Raw genomic sequence first — 17,732 nt, forward strand, 5'->3', positions numbered from 1 at the left:
TTACCCAAGTGAGATGGACTTTTCCTGAAGTACTTCTAAATTATTTTAAACTGGAAAATTATTTCACTCTGTATTTTTGTGAGTTATGTTGCTATAGAATCCATTTAGAGGCTTGCTTGATTTAATGTTGTATCTGAGGGAACCCGGGGAGAGCTCAGGCAACTTCTTGTCTTCTCTTCACCATCTTGGCTCTGCCTCCCCCATATCCTCTTCCAATACTCAATGATGTAAGGCTGCCTTGCAAAGTTCTAAGGTAAACAAAGTCTATGACATCAGGGGTGGCTAGGTGGCACAGTGAATAGAGCACCAGCCCTGGAGTCAGGAGGATCTGAGTTCAAATGTGACCTCAGACACTTAACACAAAAACTAGCCATGTGACCTTCAGCAAGTCACTTAACCCCAATTGCCCTACCTTCCCCCCACCAAAAGAAAAAGAAAGCAAAAATAAAAGTCTATGACATCTTCCTGCCCGAATTTCTGATTCCTCTTATCTCCTCTCTTACAAAACAATTCTAGGACCCAAAAATATCACTCTGTGATCAAAAGTTCAATTGCTAGAAGGGAAAAAAAGCTGAATGACTTCATACCATTATGTTATTGACTGATTTTTGCATTAAAAAAAAAAGACTCCTCAACTGGTAAGTGCTGTATCAGGTAGAGGGCCAGGAAAATCCTTTGTGAGGGAAAATCTGTTGGATATAGAGCATCCCAGCTGGGAGATCACCCCTACCTGGGAGGTACCTCCCAGGTTCAGCCCTTCTAGATGATTCTAATTTGCAGTCTCTCCCTTTCCTCCACTTCTGTAAGCAAAGGTTCTTTGAAAGAAGCAAGTTTCTTTTTCCTTTTTCCCAATGACTCCCATGACAGTGACTCTAGCCTTCTAAGAAGCAGGTATTTCTCCAAAGGCAGTAGTTTTGTAATTTAAGCTTGTAAATGCATAAAAAAAAAAAGTTCTGGGCTTGATGGAGCATTAGCTCAACAGCTCACCCTGACAGCTCTTGCACTGGATTTTCCCTGGCTTAGGTTAGTCATATGATCAGAAGTTGTGGGCTCACGAATATGTTCTTGCTATTTTTCCAGGTGATTAAATGCAAAGCTGCTGTGCTGTGGGGCCTGAAGCAACCCTATTCCATTGAGGAAGTGGAGGTTGCTCCACCAAAAGCCTATGAAGTTCGAATTAAGGTACTGACATTCTTAATTCCTTTAAGAGAAGGCCTGAGATTTCTTTGATATCGGGAGCTCTCAAAGAGCAAATTCCCTCCATTATTGATATTGGCCCCTGCTCTGTCTCTCAGGGTCTTCAAGTTGCCTGGGGGCACCAAGAAATTCAATGACCCGCCTAAGGTCACAGAGCCTCAGTGTGCCACAGGAGGGCATAGCACTGCAGCTGTCAGTGATCCTGAGTATAACACCATCCCAAACAAATGCTGGATTGTAAATCTCATATTGCTAAGGGGCCCCTACCATAGGGAAACAGGTGTACCGCCGGCATGGCCAACCAGCTAATCTGTTCTGAGTCATGTTCTTTCCAATATGACTGAAATTTCTGTAGTTACCAATTGTTATATTATTCCAGGTGTTTCCCATTAATTCCTTTTATGACAGTTATCTTAGAAAGCTGCTTGATAGTGAAGTGACCAGAACCAGGAGAATATTGTACACAGTAATAACAATATTGTACGATGAAAATGTGTAAATGACTTCGCTATTCTCAGCAACACAGTGATCCAAGACAATCCCAAAGGACTGCTGATGAAAGCATTTTATCCACTCCCAGAGAAAGAACTAATTGTGTTTGAATACAGATGGAAGAATGCTGTTTTTCATTTTCCTTCTTCCTTTTTTTCTTTTATTTGAGCCTTCTGGTATAAAATGACTAACACGGAAGTGTTTTAAATAATTTCACAAGTATAACCTTTATCCGACTGCTTACCATCTCAGGGTGGGGGAAGAGAAGGAGGGAGGGAGGGATAGAATTTGCAACTCAAAACTTTAAAAAGAAACTTTAGGAAAAAAGGAATGTTATGGTGGCTAGGTTGCACAGTGACTAGAACATTGGCCCTAGATTCGGGAGGACCTGAGTTCAAATCCGGATTCAGACACTTAACACTTACTAGCCGTGTGACCTTGGACAAGTCATTTAACCCCAATTTCCCTACTCTCTCCCCTCCAAAAATAAAAAAAAAGAATGCTAAAAATTGTTTTTATATGTAATTGGGAGAAAAAATAAAGTATTAATAATGAAAAAGAAAAAAAAGAAAGATGTTTGCAAATCCCAAAGATGAGATAAATGCACTCAAGTCTATATCACCCCAAAAGCACTCTGAGCCAAATCTCCAGATGTTCATGAGGAAGAAAATAGAAGGGTCACTTGAAAGTCAATGTCTCCAGTATTGTATCATATTTGGAGATTCTCACTCAGAGATCTCTAGAGTAATGTTTTATCAATTAAATTCTATGCCAATTGAATTTTAAATCAATTTCCAAGTGCTCTTCTCTCTCTCTCTCTCTCTCTCTCTCTCTCTCTCTCTCTCTCCCTCTCTCTCTCTCTCTCTCTCTCTTTCTCTCCCCCTCCCTCCCTTCCTCTCTCTCCCTCTCCCCCTCTCTGTCTCTGTCTGTCTCTCTGTCTCTCTCATCATTAATATTAAACAAGGCATAAATCAGGTACATGTATGCTTTCCAAGGTAATTTGCCATTGCCATAAAGGAAATCCAGTGGGATGTTCAACTTGGCAATTCAAGGGAATCTCTCCAGATGATAACTTCTTCCAAATACTCCTGTCCACTGATGACATTGTGCCAATGATGACATTGAGCCCTGGAACATTATAATACCTCCTAGCAGATATCTGTAATCACTCCACAGGGTTTGGTCTAGCTAGTTACACAGGGTATTTAGGAGATGAGGAATATGAAATGTGTCGCTTATGACATGCAGCTAGATGGATGCCTTATCCCATAAGAATTCATCCAATATACAAACAAATACATACATGTATCTGTACATACATGTGCAAAAACCACATGAATACATACATATAGATACACAGATACATACACACATCTTGGACAGACACAGAAAATGACCAAGTTGATTCCAAAACTAAGGAGGAGGGGGAAAGCAGATTGGATTGCTTTCAAGAAGTTGCAAAGCTATTTATGAACACCAAACTTCTACCAGGAAAAAAAAGCAATCTTTTGAAAAGATTGTCAAGGGAGCTAGTTCCATAGTGAATAGAGTCCTGGACCCAGAGTCAGATTCCAATCCTACCTCAAAATATTTACTAGCTGTGTGACTCTAGGCAAGTCACCTAGCCTCTGAGTCCCCTCTCCCAGGATCTGTCCTGAGCCCTCTCCTCTTTTCTCTCTTTGTTCTCTTACCTGATTTTCACATCTTCTCCCAAGGGTTCAGTTATCTCCTGACATATGACTCCCAGATCACTCTGCTCAGTCCTGAACTCTAAGGCCATATCACCAACTGACTATTTGACATTTCATACTGGATGTTCTGTAGTCATCTCAAACTCAACCTAGCCAAAATAGAATTCATTATCTTTCTCTCCAAATCTACCCCGCTTCTTGACTTCCCCATTTTTGTTGAGGGCAATACCACCCTCCTAATAACACAGTTTTGGACCTTCAATGTAAACCTCAACTCTTCTGTCTTGATCACAGAGTGCAAAGCCTGAAGTCAAGAAGATCTCAGATTGAATCCTGCCTCAGATATTTACCAACTATGGACAATTTTTTTAACCTTTCTGAGGCTCAGTTTCCCCATCTGTAAAATGGGGATAATAATAGCACCTATGTCATAGGATTGTTGTGAGAATCAACTGAATTAACATTTGTAAATCTCTTTTTGCAAACCTTAAAGTACTATCTAAATGTTTGCTATTAAAATCAGTATTGTGCCAGATGTGATGAATGAAAAATTCAGGAGACTGAGTTTCTGGGTAATTAATAATCAGCTTATTAATTAAGCTAGTTAACAATCAATAAATTGATGATCAGTAGTTTCTTTCAGTAACCAAGCACACCTAATGGAGATGATGAATGCCTTAAATATTTTTTTGAAAGGAAATGCTCTTGATGGGACAAATCAACCCTGATTGATTTAAATGATGAGATGGGCTAAAAGTCTTCAGCTCCCCTTGCTCTGAACTAGACTTGATCAAGAGAATCAGCTGCCTCCAGCAATCTGGTCTGAGGAATCAATCTCCACCCAGACCACTCTGATTGGTTTTCTCTTTCATGACCTCCACTGGAGGGGTACAAGTACATGGACTTATTCCCAAAGGGCAAGAATTCACCAAGATTAGATTCTGTTTACACTCTAAACAGAAGGTCTTCTAGTTAGGTAGAGTCCCATCCAAGATGGACAAGCACATTCCCTAGCGATTAGAGCAATCTCATCTATCAGCCAAATCTTTCATAGATAGGGGCTGAGCCCTAAATTAAGAAAATAAATAATAATTAAAAGACTGGATCTTAATTAGTAATTGGTTGTTAATAGCAAAATAATTTCTCTCATAGAATTATTCAACTGTGAGTTACAAGAGAAGAATTTAAAATGAATATCTGATAGAAGAATTCAAAATGGATATCAATTAGAGGGCAATGGAAAAGTGAATGTTAACTGAGAGAAAAAAATCCCCTTGAGTAGAGGATGTCAATAGAGAAATGTATGATCTAAAACAAAGATGTGCTGATTATATAATGAGAGCCAGGGACAGTCCCAGTGTGCTCTATTAGGACCCCAGGACATCAGGTAGGACAAACAGGAAGACATAGCAGGAATCATATAATATAATATTAACAGGTATTATACAATCATATAATATGGTGGGCACACTTGGATGGGTTGCAATCTATATTGTTGGAGCATCTGATTAATGAGATCACATTTCCACGTATATATTTGAGTTAGACTTCGACATCTCTCTTTCTCTTGTTAAATATTTATTGAGCAAACACCATAATGTATTGTAAATAAATTACCTCTTACAAAATCTTCTAGAATTCAGTTAGCCAAAAAGTTTTTTCTATTGATTTATATTAGAAACACATTGACCAAATGTAAGCACTTTGTTCTCTGTCTATTTAGCCTGTATTTTGTGTTTGTTTTTATGTTTTTATTCCTCAGTGAAATGTAAGCTCCCTGAGGACAGAGATGGTTTTTTTTCTTTTAGTTTTATACATCTGGCATTTATAATTGTGCTTTTCATTTAGCAGGAATTTAATAAATCCTTATTGAATTGACTTGGAATTTATAAAATAAGATGTACCCTTACAACTGAAGATGTTTCACTTTTATAATAATAATAATGAATTTATATAAAATAATGCTAATTTGTTGATACTGTTTTTCATTTAAAAAGTATAATCCTGCTTGCCTAACATCCAAAAATATTTTCTAGTTCCATTTTTGGTCATGTTCCATGATGCATCTTCCAAAAATTTAAGTCATAACCCTTTATATTTTTCTCTAATGTATAGAATTATTGTAAATTTTAATTTAACGTTTTCTTGTTACCTTAAAACAGTGTTTGAGATCAAAGAGTTTTTGCAGCTTCATGCATGGATTTAGGATAATTAGTAAGACTTTTTTTTTTTGTTGGGGGGAAAGTAGAGCAATTGGAATTAAGTGACTTGCCCAAGGTCACATGGCTAATTTTGTGTTAAGTGTCTGAAGCCATATTTGAACTCAGGTCCTCCTGACACCAGGGCCAGTGCTCTATTCACTTCGCCACCTAGCCACTCCTACCTAGTAAAATATTTCAGAGAAAGCTCCTTTCTCTGCTGACCTACCTCTCTGGATCATTCCATGTTTTGTTTACTGGGAAAAAAATATTAAGATATTAATGGTTTTTTGGTGAGATGATCAATGATACCTTGACTGGTTCCCCTACCTGAACACTTTAGTATTTCACTCCATATAGAATGTGGTGACCACACTGAGCAATAATCTCCCAAAATGTCAGCTCCTTCCAAACAGAAACCTTTTGCTAACTGGTAGGCAAAGAACCCAACACAATGCAAGCACTATCTCTATACAACAGAAGTTCAGTTAAGAATAATTTAAATGTCCTCTTCCTCTTATTTCCAAAATGTCTTGTTACACCCTGGGTTCAGTTTCCTTTCTCTTTCCACATAGATTTTAGCTACAGGCATTTGTCGCACTGATAACAATGCAACCACGGGAGCCATGCCTGCTAAGTTTCCAGTAATTGGAGGACATGAGGCAACTGGAATTGTAGAAAGTATTGGAGAAGGAGTAACCACAGTGAAACCAGGTGAGAGAGAGGTTTTAACCTGGGATGTGTGAGTTTGTTTTTCACATATGTTCATAATTGTATTTCAATATAATTTAGTTTCCTTCATAATCCTAAATCTATTTTATTATATGGATTTCAAAACATTATTCTTAGAATGAGTCCATGGTATTTACCACACTGTCAAAGTACACACACACACACACACACACACACACACACACACACACACACACACAAATCCTCTGAAGTATGGGAATATTAACCAGGATGCACATTTTAAATGAAGAGAATGGAATTAGATCACCCTTGCTATTCTAACAAGGATCTAGTCTATAATAATTAGCTTTATCGATGCCTTTCATTTCTTCAGCATAGTCATTTCTGGGTATGTTCCAATCCCAAACCCTAACAGGAAAACAAGGCAGTTAGGTGGATAGAGCACTGGCTTGGAATCAGCAAGACTCATCTTCATGGGTTCAACTCTGACCTGAGATACTTAGTAGCTGTGTGACCCTGGGCAAGTCACCTCTCCTTGTTCCTTATCTGTAAAAATGAACTGGAGAAGAAAATGGCAAATCACTCCAGTATCTTTGCCAAGATAAACTCCAAAATGGGGTCATGAAGAATTGGATATGACTGAACAAGACAGAAAAATACTTAAGCAATCAGGACTGCCAAGGTAACCACATTCAACAATAAATGCAACCATCTGCCCTATAAGTGCAATGATCTGCCCTACGGGAGGGATATTTTATTCTTTGCTCTCCAGAGTCAATATTTTTTATAGGCATAGAGATTTTGGCTTCCTATTACTGTTATTTTCATTGATATTATTGTAGTTGTATTTATTGTTCTTTTCAAACTGCTTTTTTTATCCAGTGTCAATTCATACAAATATAATATCCACTTACAGAATATTTTTCAAAAGTTAAATACCACAGGTTGTATGAATAGCCCTTTGGGGTTGCCTTGTGAACGCTATAGCTCATGAGGCCCGCCCTTCCCCCATCAAGATTTTTTTTCTTTTCTCCATTTGCCATTAGTCAACACACACACACACACACACACACACAATTAACTCCTAGGAAATGGCAAAGTAAGAAAAGGAGGAACAAAAGAGAACAAAACATCCTTGTTCTGCCTCATAAACCGGGGGCACTCTTTCCCACAAGTACATGCCTTGTCTGTGGAAAGAGTAGGTTCATACTTAGAGTGTAGTGACCATGAGCTTTACATGTAGGTTACACATGTGATAAAGATAATTTTAACTCTCATTTCTATAGGACCTGGACACCCTTTCTCTTTTCACAGAGCTCTCACATATTTCCCCTTTGGGTCAACATCTCTGTTGGGCAGATTGCTCAGCTGAATTCTCAGGGATGGGTCTCCTTAATAGACTTATTTTCTTTTTGTGTTGAGGGAGAGGGGAATGCTTCTTGCAACTCCTGCCTTCTTCAGGAAACTATCTATCTATATATCTGTAAGGTGTATATGTTTCTGCTCCCTGCTGGATGCAGGGTCTCCTGCTAGTTAAGCAGCTCTATCTTAAAGCTTCATGCAAATGTGGACTTAGGGGTGAGAATGGGGCAGAGCAGAGTGAAATTCACTTTTATTTCCTCTTCCCAAACTCTAATCTTCTCTAAAAGCAACTTTAAGCTTATAATTTCTCCACCTCTGGAACTCTGAATTCATCCAGATCTTAGCTATTCAAAATACTTAGAGGCATAGCTAATTTGTTTGCTCATCAATCTACTTGCTTCCTATTGACTAAACAAACAAACAAGCCTCTTCACACCTCATAAAGGCATCCAGTTGTAAATTTATGTCTCAGATCTAATTAACATATCCTTCATACATTGGGACCTAAACTTGGGTTTGAGAGAGGAAATTCTCTTCCTTAAATAAAAAAAAATCCCATACTTCTCTGAATTCCTCATATTCACTTCTTGATGTATTATCGTATTTCATTAGATTAATATACCAGATTGTGTTTAATAATCCTCCAGTCAAAGGGTATTGATTTTGTGGATAGTGCTTTGCTACAACAAAAAGTGCTGCTATGCCTAAAAGGGGTAGTGGAAAATTGGGTATGACCTGGGTGACACTCTTGCCTTTGTCATGAACTGTCTATGGAATCCCAGGCAAGTTACCTAACCTCTCCATCACAGAAGCAAGTAATAACTTCATTAAAGAAAATGACAATAATGAAACAACATATCTAAACCTATGGGATACCGCAAAAGCATTAATTAGAAGAAAATGTATACATCAATAAAATAGAGAAAAAGCAGACCAATGATTTGGTTATGCAATTTAAAAAAAGCTAGGAAAAAAAAACAAATTAAAATCCTCAGTCAAACACCAAAATGGAAATCCTAAAAGTTAAAGGTGAGATTAATACAACTGAGTATAAGAATAATTATCAAGCCTAACTGGTACTAGTCAAGAAATAGAAAGGTGGATCAGTTGAACAGAGCAGTTATATAATACGCAGTAACAAATGATTATAGTGGTCTTGTGTTTGACAAATGTAAAGATCTAAACTTTTGGGAAAAGACAATTATTTGGTAAAAATTTCTGGGAAAGCAGGAAAGTTCTGGCAGAAATTAAGCATAGATCAGTATTTTCTACCATTTACCAAGATAAGGTCAAAATAGATGCATGACCTAGATATAAAGGGAGATGTTACAAGAAAATTTGAAGGATGTGCAATATATTACTTGTCAGATTTATGGATAGAAAAACAATTTATCAAGAAAAAAAGAAATAGAGAGTATTTATGAGGTGCAAAATCTATAAATTCAATTACATTAAATTAAAATATTTTTGTACAAATAAAAACAATGTAGTGAAGATTAGAAGGAAAGCTGACCATTGGAAGAAAAATTTTATGGACAGTTCCTCAGATAAATGTCCCATATCTAAAATACATAAGAATGTTGCCAAACTTAAAAGAATGCTATTTCCCAATTGATAAATGGTCAAAAGATATGAACAGGTATCTTTTCAATGAAGAAATCAAAACTACAAAAATGCTCTAAATCACTATTGATTAGAGAAATGAAATTAAAACAACTTTGAGATATCATCTTACACCTAACAGATTGGCTAAAACAATAGAAGGAGAAAGTGACAAATATTGGAGAGGAGGTGGAAAAACTAATACTAATAATTCACTGTTGGTGGAACTGTGAACTGATCTAGTTATGGAGAGCAAGCTGGAATTATGCCCAGAGTTATAAAACTGACAATGCCTTTGGACTCAGCAATTCTACTCTTAGTTCTATTTCCCAAGGTGATTAGGGAAAAAAGAAAACTTATATGTTCTAAAACATTTGTAGCAACTCTCTTCTTGGTGTCAGAGAATTGGAAATTGAGTAAATGCCCATCAATTGGGGAATGACTGAACAACTTGTGGTATATGATTGTGATGGAGTACTAATGTGCTATAAGAAATAATGACATGGCCGATTTTAGAAAAACATGGAAAGTCTTGCACAAAATAATGAAGAGTACAATGAGCAGAACCAAGAGAATATTGTAACTCAGTAACAGCAATATTGTTCTACGAACAATTTTGAATGACTAAATAATATTGAGTATTATAAATTCTCAAATCAAATACAAAGGACCTATGCAAGAAGATACTGCTTACACCCAGAGAAAGAACTGATAAATAGAAGTGTGCTTAGAATGGTTTTACTAATATACACATGCTTGTGTCTAGCCTTTTCAAGGGCTGGTGGGTAGGGAGGGAGAAAGAAAAATAAAAAGTAGACAGAAGAGAATGAAAGACCACTTAGAAGGAAGCCCAAAAAAGCAGGGTAGCTTTGAAAATGATGTGTAGTATTTATTACATATTTTGTTTTTAAAAATAAACAGCGTGAAATGGAAATTCATGGTTTTATATGAAATCTTTTTATGTTTTTCTGGAAACATTCTCTTTCTGGTCTTCTTGTATTTAAGTTAAAAATGAATAAAAATTACATTTAAAAAAGTTTTTTGAAGGGGAATGTTGGGAGAGTTTAGCTTCTTTGCTGTCTATACTCTGCCATCTTGTCTCCAATCTCCATAGCTCACTTCTGAAATGTTTTATTAATTTGGTGTTTTTTAAACTTCTTACTGGGCAATGTTTTTCATCATAATTTTTTCCCTTCTAGGAGACAAGGTCATCCCACTTGTTGTTCCACAGTGTGGAATTTGCTCTGCCTGCAAAAGCCCCAATTCAAATTACTGTGAGAAGATTGAGTAAGTTTCTATCATTTTATATGAGACTTCATTTATTTCCCCCATGACTTACTAATATTTGAGTAGAAATAATTCACTGGTGCTTTTGTTGTATTAAATAGTGTTACAGGTAGAGGAGTATTGTCTGACGGCACTAGCAGATTTACCTGCAAAGGGAAACCTGTCTACCACTTCATGAACACCAGTACCTTCTCTGAGTACACAGTAGTGGAAGAAAGTTCAGTTGTGAAAATTGATGCTGCCGCTCCTCCTGAGAAGGTGTGCTTGTTTGGTTGTGCCTTCTCTACTGGATATGGGGCTGCGATCAACACTGGCAAGGTAAGATGATGATCAAAGGAAGTAGAATAGACAATGAGGAAATGAAACTATGACGCTTTGCAGACAATATGAAGGTGTATTTAGGGAATCCTAAAAAAAAAAAAAGCTAGTTGAAATAATTAACTCCAGCCAAGTTGCAGGATATAAAGTAAACCCATATAAGTCATCAGCATTTCTATATATTACCAACAAAGGTCAGCAGGAAGAGATAGAGAAATTGCACCAAAAATAACTTCAGACAATATAAAATATTTGGGAATCTAACTACCAAGACAAACCCAGAAACTACATGAACATGATTACAGAACACTTTTCACACAAATAGAGTCAGATCTAAATAATTGGAAAATTATTAATTGCTCATGGGTAAGCTGTGAAATTAATATAATTTAAAATGTATTAATTTAACTAATATATTCATTGTATTAGTTATATATAATATACTATATATTAATTAATAAATTAATCTAGTTTAACTTTTCTTAATGAATAAATCTATTAAATTTATAATTATAATTCTACTTAAATTAATTTACTTATTCAGTGCCATATCAAACTGGCAAAGATTTATTTCATAAAGATAGAAAAAATGATAACAAAATTCATCTGAAAGAACAAAAGATCAAGAATATCAGAGGAGGTTGCTGTGGGTTCTCAAGGACTAAACCAACAGAGCCCTGTCCCAGGAGATTTTACTTGGGTGAGATGTTTCTAGGATAGTCCTGATAACATATTGATTGTCTTTTCCATGGGCCAATCTAGCTACAGAAGGAAAATCTCATCAACAGTAGGTTGACTATTTAATGATGAATTGTTTTGCTGTGATAACCATGGAAATACAATGTGATATGGTACTTATGATGGCATGTGGCTCTTCAATTTCTTCTGTGACATTGTTATACAGCAAGATAGTGATTCTAAGAATCACAAAATGTATATACCCTCTTTAAACCTCAATTTGGCTATTGTGTGTGACAGATATCCTTATCTATTAACCAGTAAGTGGATATATTATTAGACTTGCTGATTTAAACCCATCGGGACATTCTTAATGTTAAAAGGAGGGGAAAACACTGAAAAAAGGGGGACATTACCTCTAAATCGAAGAATGAATTTCAGGTTCTCCTTGATGAGACAAATGAAGGAATTGGTGGAATTTGTTCTATAGTGAACCAAAAGGTAGCATAAAAGGTCACTTCAAGGGGGTCCTGACTATACAAACACTTCTGTGTTTGTCTGTTTGCACATCAGTGGATACTCATAGTCTGTGAGAAAAGGCGCAAGGCACATACATTCTTATTAGAAGGCAAATGTGAGTAGTATCATTCAAAGCATTGCAAAGTGAGATTGCCTACACTTCAAAGTTAGGAGTGAAGTCTTACCCCAAGGTGTCAATGTGGTAGAGAGGTGGCCAGCCCTGGGTTTTTTCTGACCAAAAATATTTCATCATAATATCTGAGTAAGTGTTGAGTCCTCAGGAAACTGCCTTTGACATCTGGACAACCTTTTCAATTAATTCATCAGCCTGCTGCCCTATGCCTTTCTCAAACATAGATGCCATTCCAAATTTTTCCGATATTTCTGGGGTTTTTTTGTTTTTATTGTTGTGGCCTATTGGATCAAGGCAGCTGAATTTAATGTAAGTTCAAAATAATGTCCTTTAAGGATTAACTTATCCATTTGGGCTTAAGGAACAGCACAAGAAACCTTTGGTCTCATGCACACTCTTCAGATATATTTTTCACCCAAGAAGTTTCTGATTTCAAAATATGAGTCAATGTCTTGGTTAACAATAGTGATGGAGAAGTTAGCATACAGACTTTATCCTATACCAAAAATCCAGGATAATAAATCTGATCATGTTTTACACATGTCAACAGATTGTGTGAAGCATTTCTAATTTTTTTAAATTTCTACAATACTTGTCAATCTGGAGTTTTAAAAATTCTTTCCAAGGAGACTGAACTCAACATTGATATGATTGAAATTGCTTTGCAAAATTCCTCTCAAGCCCCTCACAACAAGTGTCCAGCTCTTTCAAAAATTGTCAGCCTTTTCTGGGATATCAACTGTCTGGTTCTTTAGAATGGTCTTCATGGATATGCCAAAGAACTTGCCCTTGGTTTTGAAAAGCTATGCCCAATAGACCAAAAATCTTGGTGGCTTTCAGTAGTATAGGAAAGACTCAGATTTCTTAGGATAATTCTGGTTCAAGACAAGAATGAAATGAGACAATTATAAAGCATCTGACAGTTCACAAAATAAAGTTTATTTAGTTATAGCAGGGAAAAGCTATTTGATGATAAAAAAAAAAAGCATTGGTTCAATTGGGTGTAGCTTCCCTGTACATTCATTTGCTAATCAAAAGTTTGAGAGAGGAGCTGGTGATTCTCCACATTGTAGCCTTTTTGTATCTACTGTAGGACACTAAGATCTCCATTAATTATACTAGGTTTAAGACCTGGAATTAATTAAGTCTTGAAGAAACTTTCAATATCTGTTAAGGAAAAATTAGCATAACCTTCATGAAATAGTACTTTAAAATATTTCTCTTAAGCCACTGGTAAAACCAATGAAACCACATTCTTTGAAAAATATTCTGCAGTTATTATTCTTCATTAATTCATACAAGACTTCCTCCCTCTTCCGTCATACATATAACTAAAGTAATGAAGCTATTATAACTATGAATCACATTAGTGAAATGGAACAGTGATTTGCATGATGGCAGATAGTATTTAATCCACTGAACATGAGTCTTGACAGGGTTGGTGTTTGGGAAGGAGGACCAAAGAAATTATATCTTGTAAGCATCACAAAATAATATTAAGGACACAGTGGTAGCACCATCTCCTATGTCCAGTTATCCAATTAGGCTGGGACAATGACACTAGAAAATCACTTCCTAGCCATAAGTTGGTTTCAAACTTCCAGTAGGACATGCTGAACAGTTTCATATACTTCAGGCTTTAAAAAATATTACTTGATTGGATCTTTTTGGAGCTATTCGCAAAAATGTATGGTCCCATGTGGGTAGTAGTTACTTATTTCAAAACCATCTTTACAGGAAGTTCAAAGTACATGGCAATTCAGAACTTAATGGTATGAAAACCAGACTTAAAATCACCTTAGAACAGTTCAATAAATCTTTTTTTTTTTAGTAAAACTTTTAAAAATTAACTATGGCTTACATGAATTTGATCTAAATTTTAAAATAACTGTCCAAACATTGTTTTGTGGTTTGTTTGGTTTTGGAGCAAAGTAATTATAATGTACTACAAATGCTATGGTATTATATAGCATTTCACTAGAACGGCCTTATCAAATGCATTTAAATTTCGTTTAGCTAAACAAAACATGCTGCTATTTCTCACTTAATACAAAAGGATTGAGTGGCTTTGCAACAAATAGACCATTCACTCATTCGATCTCCACAAAGTTGCGACAGAGGAACATCATGTTCTTCAGAAGACCCAAACACAGAGGACACGGTATCTGCTCCTTGATAGCTTGTCTCTGTAACTTCTGCACATCAGCTTTGACGTTGGTGTTGTCTTTGTCCTGTAAAACTGGAATGTTTCCGCTTGTCATGTCGTCGAAGCCTTTGCCACCACAACACATAACAAAAGGTACTTTCCATTCAACTATTGCTCGACATTGCACACACAAGCACACACGTGACCAAGAGGACTGAAAATAAACAGTAGCTTTCTTGTTAGGGCACACCATACATTCTTCAATCTTTGTTCTAACCTGAACCTTTACGGATGAGGCATTTCTTGACGTATGGAGAATACAGACATCACGTAGCAATATGTCCACATGGATCAAAAAGAGTATCTTTCTTCATATATGAACATAGCACACGTTCTTCTAAAGTTTCTGAATCATTACTGACCATAGGAGGGCTCCGTGAACCCACCTGCCCACTGACTTTTCTTTGTGACACTGCTTTGCAGAGGTTAGGATCAGGGCACAGATCAAGTGAAAACTGACCCTTCTTGTTTCAAATGCTAAGATCAGCTCCGTTGGTTGCTGAGAAGCATGCAATAGATGGTCCTCCTTTCTCTGCCCCTTGTGTACAAAGACCCATTGTTAATGTATTTTGGGATGATTCCTGGACTGTATCTACTCTCCACACATCCTGCAGATCTCGGAGCTGGCAGAGTTGTGATGAAGTATGGTATCTCAGAGCTTCATGAAAGGGAGTATCCCCACCTTTATGCTGAATATCCATTCTAACACCAGCACAAATCAAAAGGCTGACTATTTGAGTGTGTTGTCGTTCCAAGGCAAAGTGTAGTGTGGTTTGCTGGTTCACATTCTGTATACCAGGTTTGCATTTCCCCGATGCACCACGAGTTCAGTCCTTTCTACGTAATTATTAAGTGCACCTAGATTGCAAGAGTCTTCTAACCTGTCTCTCTGCTCCCTAATCTGTTCTCCACACAGCTTCCAAAGAAATATCCCTGAAGTACAGATCTGAACATTTCACTCCTACTTAAGAAACTCCAGTGTTTCCCCCGTTGACTTTAGGATAAAATGCAAACTCCTGTTCAGCAACCAAGACTTTCACAGTCTACCTATGACCTATACCCCTGTGCTTATTATATATTATTTCCTTTGCTATACTATACAATGTAGTGCAACTGACCTACTTGCTGTTCCTTACATATGACCTTGTAGTTCCTAAATCTTTCATTTTGTACAGGCTGTTCCCCTAACTAGAATGTAATCCTGCCCTGTCTCTTGCTTGTCATTAAAGTGGCAACATCTTAATAATAACATAAATACATAAAAATTATTTGCAATATTTTAGCTGTGAAAAAGATCTCAACCAGAGTCATCTCAACCAAGAAGTTTTCAACTTGAGTATTTTAACTCATTGACATCGAGTTATCCACAATCCATGGTCTTGGTAGTTTGGATAGTAACACATGCATTGCACTGGGGTTTCCTCATAGTGCAGCATGGAGTGGAGCTTCAAAGCCAGTATTGTTTGTGATTGTAACATCTGCCCCAGCTTCTAGAAGGATTGCAAGGATAGTGGATGCATAAATAAAATGCTCAAAATGCCTGTGGTTCTCAGAGTTCCAAACATTATGATTAGTTGTTGGCATACAGTAGATACTTAATTAATGTTTATTGTATTTGAATTTTGTTAATTGTGAAATATGTCACCAAAAAAAACCCCCAAACTCCTGCTGATTGGCAAAGACAGTCATATGGGGGGGGGAGAGAAAATGTGATAGATGGAGGTATTTGATGATACTCACTGAATGTTAAAAGACCTAGAAAAAGGCTTCTTATGCTTGGGACAGATTTCCCCATGGAGCCCTATAATAAGACATAGGCAAGAATCCAACAAAGTAATCAGTTATGCATGAGATGTGATCTGTACCTTGGGAGTACTCTTGTTACTGACCTATTAAAATATTATGACAAGCAAGAAACAGTCGATCAATTAATTAAATGTCTATGGAGGACCTACTATATTTTCTATGTTGGGCCCTGGCCCTAGGTCCTGGTGATAGAAAAGACGGGAAGTCATCCTTGACTTAAAGGAGTTGCTATTAGGAGAAATGGCTTGTGTACACATAAAACAATATGAAATAAATGTAAATATAAGGACATTTTTGGTAGGGAGGCAGTTTTCAGTCATGTCCAACTTTTTGTGACCCCATTTGGGGTTTTCTTGCAAAGATACTGGAGCGGTTTGCCATTTCCTTCTCCAACTCATTTTACAGATGAGGAAACTGAGGCAGACAGATTAAGTGTTTGGTCAGGATCACACAGTTAGTGCCTGAGGTCAGATTTGAACTCACAAAGAGGAATTTCCCTCATTACCAGCCTAGTAGTCTATCCACTGCACTATTTGGGGCAGGGTGGATGAGTATAGGGAGGGGAATCAAGGAAATTTTGATAAAGATATAAGTAAGGTTACTTGTAACAACAAAAAGTTTGCATAATCTCCCCCTTACAAGTGCCTATGTGTATTTTTACAAATGAAATTTCTGAGGTGACATAACATCTCTTCCTAATATATATATATATATATATGTATATATGTATATATATGTCTGTGTATATGTATATGTGTATACATATATGTGTGTGTATATATGTATATAATCTCTAAGCTACCTATGTTTCTCATTCCTTCAAAGTATTACTGCCAGAATCAGTTTGTTGGTTATGCTGGACTAGTCACACTATCCCAGACTTCTTATAGTATCGGTTTAACTGGATCAATCATTAATTACTAAAGTCTAGTATTTTTTCATCACCATAGGTCACCCCTGGATCTATTTGTGCCGTCTTTGGGCTGGGAGGGGTTGGCCTCTCCATTATTATAGGCTGTAAAGCAGCTGGTGCCTCCCGGATCATTGGAGTTGACATCAACCCACGCAAATTTGAGAGAGCCAAGGCCGTAGGAGCCACTGAGTGCATCAACCCTAAGGATTACACAAAGCCCATCAGCGAAGTCCTGAAGGAAATGACTGACAATTCTGTGGGGTACACCTTTGAGGCCATTGGACACCATCATACCATGGTGAGTAATCAGTAGGTAGAAAGAATTTGAGAGCCATAAGTAAATGTTCAATCCCAGCTGAAATCTCAGCAATGGTAGAGTCTACCTCTCAATCGTTAATTCATTAAGAGAGTCCTTAGAATGTAGCTATGATCCAGACAAATGATGAATTTACATAAACCAGTGTAAATTAATCAACAGGAATTTAATAAGCTTCTACTGTGTCCAAGTACTAGGCTAGGTTCTGGAGATTCAAGTAAAAAAGTAACACAGAACCTGTCCTCAAGGAGATTATTTTCTACTAAGCAGAAATTATATATATATATATATATATATATATATATATATATATATATATAT

General features: G+C 36.8%; 2 protein-coding genes and 1 pseudogene across 2 annotated transcripts in view; 2 read left to right on the forward strand and 1 right to left on the reverse strand.

Moving 5' to 3' along the window:
* Window positions 1-17,732, forward strand: part of LOC138165848 (alcohol dehydrogenase E chain-like) — a 417,804-nt gene that overhangs the window by 287,202 nt on the left and 112,870 nt on the right. The gene's annotated exons all lie outside the window — the stretch shown is intronic.
* Window positions 1,060-17,732, forward strand: part of LOC138169227 (all-trans-retinol dehydrogenase [NAD(+)] ADH7-like) — a 34,758-nt gene continuing 18,085 nt past the window's right edge. The window contains exons 1-5 of the mRNA XM_069098513.1: window positions 1,060-1,182; window positions 6,154-6,292; window positions 10,435-10,522; window positions 10,624-10,840; window positions 17,133-17,393. Coding sequence (XP_068954614.1) covers window positions 1,060-1,182; window positions 6,154-6,292; window positions 10,435-10,522; window positions 10,624-10,840; window positions 17,133-17,393 — 828 coding nt within the window. The remainder of the gene's footprint in view (window positions 1,183-6,153; window positions 6,293-10,434; window positions 10,523-10,623; window positions 10,841-17,132; window positions 17,394-17,732) is intronic.
* On the reverse strand, window positions 14,211-15,960 carry LOC138168909 (E3 ubiquitin-protein ligase MIB1 pseudogene; annotated as a pseudogene).

This window comes from Petaurus breviceps, unplaced genomic scaffold, assembly GCF_028583685.1.
Source record: "Petaurus breviceps papuanus isolate PSGF00001 unplaced genomic scaffold, PetGlider_PUasm1.0 126, whole genome shotgun sequence".
Classification (NCBI taxonomy): Eukaryota; Metazoa; Chordata; class Mammalia; order Diprotodontia; family Petauridae; genus Petaurus; species Petaurus breviceps.